General features: G+C 58.2%; 1 protein-coding gene across 1 annotated transcript in view; it reads left to right on the top strand.

Moving 5' to 3' along the window:
• Positions 1-6,399, top strand: part of Lars2 (leucyl-tRNA synthetase 2, mitochondrial) — a gene marked incomplete in the record, with an annotated part of 104,831 nt that extends 98,432 nt beyond the window's left edge. Inside the window, 4 exon segments of the mRNA XM_013513567.1 lie at positions 553-630; positions 2,103-2,214; positions 3,221-3,348; positions 4,700-6,399. Of these exon segments, the coding sequence (XP_013369021.1) occupies positions 553-630; positions 2,103-2,214; positions 3,221-3,348; positions 4,700-4,879 (498 nt within the window).
• Between the last annotated feature and the right edge of the window lie 4,569 nt (positions 6,400-10,968).

Below are 10,968 nucleotides of genomic sequence, written 5' to 3'. Positions count from 1 at the left end.
GCCGCACGCGCAAGAGGAGATAGCCGGTGTGGGGCGCGCGCTGCAGTCCTCGCACTCGGGAGGCTGAGGCAGGAGGAGGACAAGGTCGAGCCCGGCCTGGGCCACCTGGTGACATATCGTGACCCCAACTCAAAATTCAAAAATACAAAAGGTCTGGGGATGTAGCTCAGGTGTGGTGGAGGAGGGACGGCCCGGAGTAGTGCGGACAGCATTGACTTGGAATCTCAAAGTCTGCTGATGACATAGGGTCATTTGAGACAGTAAACATTATTTTATAGACAGTTTTGACTGGACTCATTTAATTTCAGCTTTTTTTTTTTCTTTTGGTTCTTTGAGACAGGGTCTAGCTCTGTAATTCAGGCTGGTCTCGAACTTGCTAAGTGGCCCAGGCTGGCCTCAAACATGCAGTGATCCTCCTGCCTCAGCCTCCTGAGTGCTGGGATTGCAGGCATGTGCCACCACACGTGGCTAATTTCCACTTTTTTGAGAATTCTTCTTCTGGAGAGCATATAGGAATCTTGAGGAAAGTGAGTAATTCCGCTCTATCGACAGGTGACTGCCCACTTCACGGAGGACTTCGCCCTGAACTCCGTGATCTCACAGCTCATAGGACTCAGCAATGCCCTCTGGGTGAGTGGCCCAGCGTCTGCATTTGCTGCGGTGGTGGTGGGGGGGTGGCGGAGGTTGAGGTGTGACAAAGTGGCCCACGGGGTCCCGTGGTTGCACCTCCTCAGCACATCTCTGTCATCTTCAAAAAGCAGTTTCACCGCGGCCGCAGCCTGTCTGTGGCCAGAAGCCTTTCCAGACGGCTGGAGCCAAGGGCTGTGACCTGCAGGCCCCAAAACACAGTGCGCCCAGCCTGATCGGGGCCAGCCCAGGGCCAGGCGCTGGCCTCCCGGTGCATGCCTAGTATTTTATGTTTATTGAATGTTTATTGAACCCACAGGGAACTGAATTATTCTCTAAAAATGGAAACCAGCCCTTACAGGGCTCCTTTCCCTGTGGCATGTGACTCCTGTTCTGCCTGCCAAGGGGAGAGTTTGCCAGCAAGCAGGAGTAGCTGCGGGGAACACACACCAGCGCTATTAACAAGGGCATTCTAGCATATGGCCTCTCCAGGCCTCAGGAAAGGGGGCCTGGCTGCCCAGCTCAAGGGTACAGTCCAGTCCCCAGCACTGATAGGTAAAGAAGAAACAATCCACAGATTGACTCCAAAAAGTAGATGTTTCTAGAATATGAAAATACCAGCTCACGTGGTGACGCACGCCTGTAATCGAAGCACTTGGGAGGATAAGGCAGGAGGATCACTGCAAGCTCCAGACTAGCCTAGGCTACAAAGGGAGCTCAAGGCCAGCCTGAACTGCATAGCAAGACCCTGTCTCAAAAAGAAAAAAAAAGTAGCCCATAGTAATAGACAGGTGAAAGCTGTAGAGAACATTTGTAAGATATATGTAGACAGAGATTAATATCCGTGGTATACAACAGCCCTTATTAATATGAAAACTCCTAACCCAGATGTGGCCAGTGGAGTGGAAAATTCACAGCCTGTGGCCGCTTATGACCTGGGGTGGCCGCTGTAGGAGGTGTACAGTCGCAGAGGCCTGGACCCCAAATATACCCCACCTGCAGCAGTGAAGCGACCTGCATCATAGGCACAGTGAGGCGGAGCGGGGCGTCGGGCGCTTGCCAGTGTGCCCAGCACCCGGACCGTGGCTGCGCTTGTCGCAGCAGGGGGTGTGGGGCCCTGGGGTCGTAGGAGCCTTTGAGCAGGTCCTTGTGCTTGGCACCAGGCCCTTGGCCCCAGGAAGCGAGGCCAAGAGCCTGAGAGCAGCCTCTTTCTGCGCAGGGCGCTGCCCCTCGCTAACCGCAGCTCTTCCTGCCCAGCGGGGCGCCCCCCGGCCTTGGGGACTCGTGGGGGTGACAGGCGCTCCCTCGGGTCAGCGGTGTGCGTGCCGCTGCCCGCCGTCTGCAGTGCTGATTCCTCAAGGGCCTCGGTCCTGAGCGGCCGGGGCTGGTGGTGTCGAGGACTTCTGCCTGGGCGTGGCCGCGCTCCTGTGCATGCTCTGCACGCCTGTCCTCTCACCTGTCTTCTGCGTCCCCAGCAAGCTTCTGCGCAAGTCGTCCGCCACAGCACTGAGTTCGAGGACGCGCTGAGCGCCCTGCTCGTGATGACCGCCCCGCTGGCCCCACACCTGGCCTCGGAGCTCTGGGCAGGTAGGCGGGCGCGGGCGTCTTCCCAAACACGATTCCGGCTCAGCTGTCCTCAGCTCGGGGTTCTCCCTCCGAATCACGGGGTCCGTCCACAGTCACCCTGCCCCCGGGAAGGGCCTTGCCCGCTGAGCAGGACCGTGGCGGGCACGAGGCCCCGTCGATGCCGCCGCAAAGCATCCCTTTGTGTCTCGGTTTCCGGGCTCACAGCTTACGAGAAGGGAGCGCGCCAGCCGAGAAAGCGCGTCTTTGCCCTTCTGCACCGCCCGCGCTCTCCGCTCGCGGTTGTTCCTTAACCGACTCAGCAGCGCGGCGGTCCTGAGCCAGGTGCCCAAGCGATGTTGCGGCAGCCCCTCGGGCTCTGCCCCCCGGAGAACCGTCAGCCCAGCGAGAACCAGGGCTTCCCATAAATCTTCAGGCGGGATTGGGCCAAGCGGACAGGGACAGGGACAGGGAGGGACGACGTGTCTCTGAGCTGCGAAAGGTCATGCGTGAGAGTTGCGAGATACCTGTAGAAATGGCTCGCGTGACCTCTGATTGACTTGGCCGTCTGTTTGCGTAGAAAACTCTGATGTAGTTTATTGCTGTGGCCTGCACGTGTGAGGCCCTGGAGAGAGTTAAGAAGCAGCCTGTGTCCCATAGGGAAACCTGCGGCACGGGGGTTTTCAAAGGAATCAGGGCTGAGGTGCACTTCGGCTCTAGGTCTGACCCCGGCCCCGCAGTGAGAGCGAGTGAGCGCGGGGCCTTGGTGACTTCCCGCTGCGTCCTGCCCCATGGAGACCCCGCTCCCGGGGCTGCAGCGGATGGGGCGGCGAGGGGCTGGAGGGCCTGAGCGCTCACAGCATTGTCAGGGGCGTGCAGAGAGCACCAGCACCGGTGCAGCCTCTGGCACCGTCGGGCTCCGTGCCTGGCACCGTGTGCGCTGAACCCATGGGGCTCGGGGGACTTCAGGGGCTGCACGGGGCCAGGGGCCCTCGGAGCCTGCTCGGTGACCCCATCCTTGGCATTGCAGGCCTGGCGCTGGTGCCCCGCAAACACTGTGCCCGCTACGCCTGGGACGACGACGTGCTGCTGCAGGCCTGGCCCACCGTGGACCCGCAGTTCCTACAGCAGCCGGACGAGGTGCAGATGGTCGTCCTGGTGAGTGTGACCTCAGCATCCCCGGCGCTCGAGAGCCAGCCGGGGAGCTCACGCCCCGGAACAGGCAGGGCAGCAGCCTGGGCCACACAGGGCCTCCCTCCCGCCACCGCAGACGGCGCCTCCCTCCGCCGTGCCTGGGCGGGGTGTGTCGGGTGATGTGTGCAGAGAGGGTGTCCGTGAGAGGTGAGCAGTGCACAGTCATCCAGTGCTGGAAAACACAGCTCAGAAAAGCTGTGTGAATTTTTTTGACTATGCACAATAGCATGTGCCTGTGATCTCAACACTTGGGAGGCTGAAGCAGGAGGATCCCTGCGAGTTCAAGACCAGCCTGGACTACATAGCAAGACCCCATCTTCCAAAAAAAAAATCCATTTAAAGCAAATTAGCAAGATGTAGTCTCAAAAAAATTTTTTTGAGGGCCAAGCATAGTCAGATGTGGTGGCCCATACCTGTAATTCCAGCACTTAGAAGGCTGAGGCAGGAGGATCGCCTTGAACTACATAGTGAGACCCTGTCTCAATAAAAACAAAATAAATTGAGTTATGTTAAATAAATAAAAGGACCATGATTGTACCTCAGTGGCAGAGCACCCCTGGGGTATGATCCTATACTACCTTTTTTTTCTTTCCTTGTGGTAAATTAGGATTGAAATGACAAGTGTGGTTTACTGTTTAAACCTTTTATACAGGAAATAACTCTCATGGTTTATTCTCTGTATTTTTTTGTTTTTTTGTTTTATTAATTGCTCTTTTGTGACAGTCTCACTAAGTAGTTCTGGCTGGCCTTGAACTCACTACGGAGCCCAGATTGGCTTCAAACTTGTAGCAGCCCTCCTGCCTCAGCCTGGTCAGTGCTGGAATTACAGGCATGGGCCCTGAACACCTGGTTTGGGTTTTTAAATTTCTTTGTACTGACGGGCTCGTTTTCAGCCAGATAGTGTTGAGGAGATGCCATGTGGGCCTGGTTGCTGAGTGGGCACGCACAGGGCCCCCCATTCAGCCAGCATCAGAAAGAGCGGCCAACTTCATCCACCGGGAATTGGCTGCCTTCAACCTCTGTAAAACCTAAGGGCACAGCCTGCTGTGGACAAAGCCTTGGTCCCCAGTGGCTCAGCCCTCCACCTTACCCGGGCACAGCCGGGTGCCCCAGGCTGAGGGTTTGAGGCTTTGCCCCCACTACAGCTGTATCTGTCCGCCCGTCTGTCCATCCATCCATCCATCCATCCGTGTCTCCCCGAGCACAGCGCCCCTCCCTGCAGCTCCATCCCAACACACACACACACACACACACACACACCCCACCCCACCCCCGCCGCACCGTCCTTACCTTAAGACTCTCTTCCCCTCCGCAGATCAACAACAAAGCCTGTGGCAAGGTCCCCGTGCCCCAGCAGGTGGCCCGAGACCAGGGCCGGGTCCAAGAGCTGGTTCTGCAGAGTGAGCTGGGCGCCCGGCTGCTGCAGGGCCGGAGCATCCAGAAGGCCTTCCTGTCCCCCAGGACCGCCCTCATCAACTTCCTGGTCCAGGAATGACACGGCAGACCTTGGGTCGGGGCCTCACCTTCATGCTGGGACAGGCCGGAGTCACAAGGCTGCTCGGTGTCACCTGGTGCAAGGGAGACGGTGACAGGACCCTGCGGTGCCCCTGAGCCCGTGCCAGGGTGGCACAGCTGCCTGGCCCCAGGTGTAGCCGAAGGAGGGCACAAGATGGGGAAGCACGGGACAGGGACAGCGCCCCTGGAGCTCCGGGTCCAGCGCTGCCGCCCCCTTGCCATGTGCCCAGAGCTGACACAACCTGAGGAGCGCACAGGCGCAGTGTGTTTGCCACTGTGACCTATGAAGAGCCTCGGGGGGTGGCCATCCGTCTCCCCGCCTCCCGGCCACCAGAAGCAGCTCAGATCGCATTCAGGGTCCAAGACGTGGCACCGCACCTGGGGCCAGAAGACGTCCCTCTGATCCGGACACCAGCACCTGCACCCGCCGCCCCCACCTGCTTGCAGGCCTCTCCCTCCCGCCCCGGCTGGATGCCAGCTGGCCGGACACAGACACGCAGCAGGTGCTGGGCAGAGCCTCGCTGTTCCCAGGGGTGGCCCAGCCCGGAGGCACCGGGACCCTTGATGGCAATGCCTGCACCGTCATTGTGACCCCAGAGCCAGTCATGACAGTGAGTGAGCACACAGCTGCCAGCTGTCACTTCCAGTGTCCAAGCCACTGCAGCCTGGCTGCTGGGGGACAGCCAGGAACAGGCCCCACTCCACAGAAGAGGCCAATTCCGGTTTCATGTGATGTCAGCAACAGGGAGTTTTCGCCAGAGCTGGCCTGAGCCGCTGGTCCGTCTTTACCATGCGGAGCCTGCTAGATCGCCGTTGTTCTGTTCTCCGCGGCCCGCTGCTCCGAAGCGGCTGTGGTGTGCCCTGGAGCTCGGCAGCGGACAGATGACCCTTCTGGTCTGATAACATGTCTGCCGCTCTTGTGGAGCTTGGCCTGGGGATGACCACCCGCCCTCTGTTCTAGGTGTTGATCAGGGACACTCGAGTCCCCCGCCACCATCAGAAGCACGGGCAGCAGCTGATGCTCGGGACGTGTGACGGAGCTGGGGGACCATCTACCGCCCCCTGGGGACAACCACGCACCAAGCTCTCCACGCAGGCTGGGGCTCAGTGCCGTGCCTGTCCCCGGGACCCTGGGATTGCAGTTTAACGGGGCTGGAATGTAGCTTGGGCACCAGGGGCCCTCAGACCTCTGAAGGCGGGCTGGCACGTCGCTCCTCATGCACACGGCCCTGGGTCTCATCCCCGTACCTCACACGAACCTCCATGCAGTTCTCATGGGCAGCGAAATTCGAGGGGCTCTAGATCCATGGGTGCCTTTCCGCCCAACCCAGGACCCGGGCGCAGTTAGGTGGTGGGAAGGAGTGGACGGTAGGGAAGCCAGGCCCAGGACCCCAAGGCGGGTCTGTACGATGTTTGCAGGCCGGCCGGAGTGGACACGGCTGCCCTGCATGGAGGAGCGGATGCGGATTAAACAGAAATAAATGGGTGTTTGGCATAGGAGAGGAAGTGGGTGTTTTTCTTGACTGTCTTTTCCTAGGACGAGTGTCATGGTTGGATCTAGCTGCCCCCTCCCTGGTGCCCGTGTGGCCGCTGTGTCACAGGCAGGTGCAACAGCCACCACACCCATTGCCAGGGTGAGGGAGCCCCAGCAGATTTCAGGAAAGGGTAGCGGTGATACCCATGGTGGGTGCAGGGCCTGGGTAGAGGGCATAGTGGCCGGCTCGCAGGGTGGCCAGGTCATTGCTGGTGGGGACATGAATTCTGAGGGGAGGGGTGCCCGGGGCCGAGGCTGCCTCAGCAGAGTCTACCGAAGAACCCAGAATGAGCACCGGGGCAGAGCGAGCAGGCAGCAGCAAGGCCCTCGCCATACACACCCCGAGCTAGTCAGCAAACCCGGGCACACTCCGCCGGTGCAAGGAAGGCGCCGCAGCAAGACAGGCTGTGTTGCTTGGTTTTTGTGGCACTGGGAGTCAAACCCAGAGGGCTCTACCACAAGCTACATCCCCAGCCGCCATCCTCATTTCTTAAACTGAAAATTTAGGACTTGAACTTTGAGTCCTGCAACCTCAGCCTCCCAGAGCACACCACTGTGCCCAACTAAAAGTTGTGTTTTCAGAAGCATAACAGTGAGGGGCTGGGGATCTAGCTCAGCAGCCCAGCGCCTGCCTGGCAAGCGTGAGGTCGTGAGTTCGATTCCCGGTACCGAACAAAATAAATAAATAAATAAAAATAAAAGCATAACAGTGGGAAGAAAAACTTTCAGAAATTTTCTCATGAATAAACTGACACGTACAATGGATCCCAACATAATTTTTTTTTTAATTTTTTAAAGAGTAAAACGAGGATAACATAATAATAGGGGGGACTTAGCAAATTACAGACAAAATGGTAGGAAATTATCAATGGTTATTGTTTTACATATTATTATCTGCAAAATAGTTTCTCAGGAAGACAAATAGACAAATAATAGTGCGTTAGAGACAAAAGAGGTAGGAGATTATCAAGAGTTGTTGTGCTATACTTTGGTATCTTCAAAGTGGCTTCTAAAGAAAATAGAGCTATACATGAGTGACCTATTGAAAAATCATTAACTATTCTCAATGGTTGTTGTAGGAAACACATAATAATAAACATACATCTATTTATGAAATAGGATAGGAACATTACAAACTTTACACAGTTACCCAACATAATTTTTAAAAATTTCAACCCTTTACAAAGAAAAATGATAGGAAATTTGTCCATGGATCACTGGGTGAGAGTCCTTTGAGTCATTCTTTCCTTCTGTTTGCCTTGTGCATTTTCTTGCACCTTTTGGCCACATAAGTCAGGTGGGCAATATCAGGGACAGTTTTGTGAAGACCTCTGTGAGCTGAGAATGCGCCCCTCAAGTTTCCTCTTCTCCCCGCAGCGGGGGTGTCTGGCCTGGGCCCCCTGCCTGTATGGAATCCAGAGAAATACAAAGCAGCACCTCAAAGAAGCTGCCTTGCCTAGCTCTGCAGCCTGGACGGGCGGCAGCTGTCCCGCAGGGCCGTGAGGCCTTGCAGCCTGTACAGGAGAAGGAAGTCCTCTCCAAAGCTCCCAGGTCCCATGGTGGCCATCGAGGCCTGGAAGACCCGACTGGGAGCCACAGCCCCGGAGTGCAGGGCGCCTGACTGGCCTGGGGTGGGGCGGGGCTGTGACGTGCTGGAGCCCACAGGACGTGACGCCACACCCTGCCTCCGGGCTGCGTCAGCACAGGTCAGTGTCACTCCTGCCATGTGCCAAACCCTTTAGGTCCAGCCTGGGTGCTACAAGACCTCCAAGTGACGGGGGAAACAAATGACACTCCTACCAGATGCCCAATACACCGAGTTCGAGTTCCCCGACGTCAGGATGGATTCTAGGGAACAGTGGAGGTGAGGAGTAGGAACGTTCTTGAGGGAGAGGCGGCTCCTGAGAGGAGGGGCTGGAGTGCCTTCCCAACGAGCCCACTTCTCAGAAGAAGTCTTACAGAGCAAAATCACGAGGTGGGTGCAAGGTCACGCGTGAGCACAACGTGGGACAAAGCTGATCAATAAGGTCACAAGTGTGGCCACTTCGGTAATGTTGATCCCGTGGGGAGGCGGTCGCGGAGCAAGTGTGCACGGAAAGAACAAGGAGACTGGAAGAGAGGGGTCGGGGGTCCTGGTCACCCCCCCATGTGACTAAAGTCTACTAGGCTTTATTGGACCGGGTGATACCAACTGTAGTCCGTTGCCTATCGCTTATCCCCTGGGGAGGGATGCGGGCCTGGTCATTCCCTCTTTATCCTGAAGCCTGGCCTTCACCAGATACACCTCCGGCCACAGCTGTGATGTCTCATCCTCTGCACTGACTCCCTCGAGGGCCTGGCCCTGTCTGACTGCCTGGAATATTTCTACCTAACTCAGCGGTCTGTAACAGTATTTCTACCTAGCTTAGGGGTCTGGTCTGTAACAGAATGTGCGTACCTAAGTTAGCTTTTCTGAGGGCAGAGGGTGGGTGGCCACGGCCTCGTCCAAGCGCATGCGGGGAGAAGGTGGGAAGCTGGGGTGACCCCCTGAGAGACAGGGCTCCCCGGGAAAGGACAGCATGTGGGCGGAGGCCAGGGAGACTCACATCAGCCCTGGCTGCCCCTGTGGCGGGTGAGTAGACCCTGGAGCAGGTTGCTGCACTGTGGCTGGGGACACCGACCTTGTGACTCACACCTGTGTGTCTGTGAATGTCTTGGTTGCCAGAGGACCGAGCACTGAGAACGTTTTCATTGTCAGTGACCGGGCGAGGATGAGTGTGCTAATTCAGATAGCACAGTGGGGACCAGCCACTCCCCTCTGCCCTTGAGTTCAGGCAGCACCACAGCCAGTCCCCTTCCCAGGGGCTCCGTCAGAGGAACCGTGGGATGAGGGTGCCTGGTCAAAGCCCGGCCTCAGGATGACTCGGCCCTGCCTTAGTCACTCCCGTCCTTCTTACCTGGAGACCCAGACAGAGGCGCCGGGCTGGGGCACACCTCCCTAAAGTGGCAGAAGCCTGATGTGCATGCGTGTGTGTGTGTGTGTGTGTGCGCGCTCGTGTATGTGTGCACCCTTTTACCTTCCAGTTGTCCTGCCCCCATTTTTCTGTCCGTGCCCCATTCTTCCAGCCCAGACCGGCCTGGAGCGCCTCTTCCTGTGATCTTTTTTTTTTTTTTTTTAAATCTTTTTGAGACAGGGTCTCACTCTGCAGTTCAGGCTGGCCTTGAGCTCACTTTGTAGCCCAGGCTGGCCTCAAACTCACAACGATCCTCCTGCCTCAGCCTCCCCAGCGCTGGGGTTACAGGCCTGCGCCACCACGCCTGGCCTCTTCCTGTGATCTGTAAATGCAGCTTTTCTTGTCCCATTGGATGTACGCTGGCAGTTCTTTGCCCGCGGTATAGGAGGCCCTGGAGTCTCGGGTCCACCCCACGGCATCATTTGGTGATACCCACCGCACAGCCAGTAGACACCAGTGAACACAGCCCGGCGGGAAAGGGAGGCCACGCCCCGTTTGGGGAGACCCTCTCTCCCTGTTCCTTTCCGTAAGCAACCAGGGCACCTGGCGGGTGCGTGGGACAGAGTCCCGGGGGAGATGACAGACGGGAGCCAGAGGCTCTGGCCTTCCCGTTTGCCCCTTTGTCCCAGCAGCCACGGGTTTCCCTCGAGCGGCCACGGTTTCCCACGCGTTGAGGGGCGGAACGAAGCCCAAATTCAAGCCTTGTTTGCCTCTTCCCTGTCCCTAGACTGCCACCTATTGGCCTGCCGGGGGATAGCATCTGGAGTGCCCACGTCCTCCACAGGCTGTAGGAGCGCTGTCAGGGTTTGGGTTCTGCTGAGTGGTGACTGTAAACGGAGCGCGGGAAGTGAAGTCTGAGCTGCTCACGTTTGGGCCCTGCGTCCCCAGCCTAACGGTGAAGCACCCCTCCCGCCGTTACGTGGGCCGCTCGACGGCTGTCCGCGTAGACGCTGGCTTGCGTCTCGCCGTGCTCCGCGGTTTCCCCGGCCGCGCCAACGCGCACAGCTCCCCGGGAGGTGGAGGATCGGCGCCGCTCGGGGGGAGCTGCGTGGACTCCGAGCCCGCGGGACAGCTGGCCACGGCCTGCTGCTCGGAGACCTGCCTGCCTGGGCGGCGCCTGCGCGGAGCCCTGGCTGGGATGGCCCGGAGCTGCCGCGGGAAGGAGGACCCGGCCGCGGGCCGCTGCTCGCTTGCCTCTGGAGTGCCCGCCCCGAGGCAGGACGTGTTTTGTTTTCTTCAGGGCACGACTTCTTTAGAGCACTTCGTTTTCCTTTTTGAATTCCTCTTTTACCTTTAATAAGCAGTGAGCTTGTGGACTGCATCTGTCCTGGGAAAGTCTCTGAGGGAGCGGGACAGTGAGAGCCTGAGAGAGCCCTGGCACCCCAACACCTGGCAGCGGGGCACAGCAGTTCGTCCGAACAGCAGTAATGAGGGGTGCCCGAGAGAAAGCAGGTGATGGCGGCGGGCCTGCTCCTGTTCTCACAGTGCGCTCCTGTGGGCCTCCTCCCGGCACAGGGCGGTGCTGGAAACGGGGCACAGTCC

The sequence above is a fragment of the Chinchilla lanigera genome, unplaced genomic scaffold (assembly GCF_000276665.1).
Source record: "Chinchilla lanigera isolate Chin_1 unplaced genomic scaffold, ChiLan1.0 scaffold00019, whole genome shotgun sequence".
NCBI lineage: Eukaryota > Metazoa > Chordata > Mammalia > Rodentia > Chinchillidae > Chinchilla > Chinchilla lanigera.
This window is presented reverse-complemented; position numbering and strand designations above follow the sequence as displayed.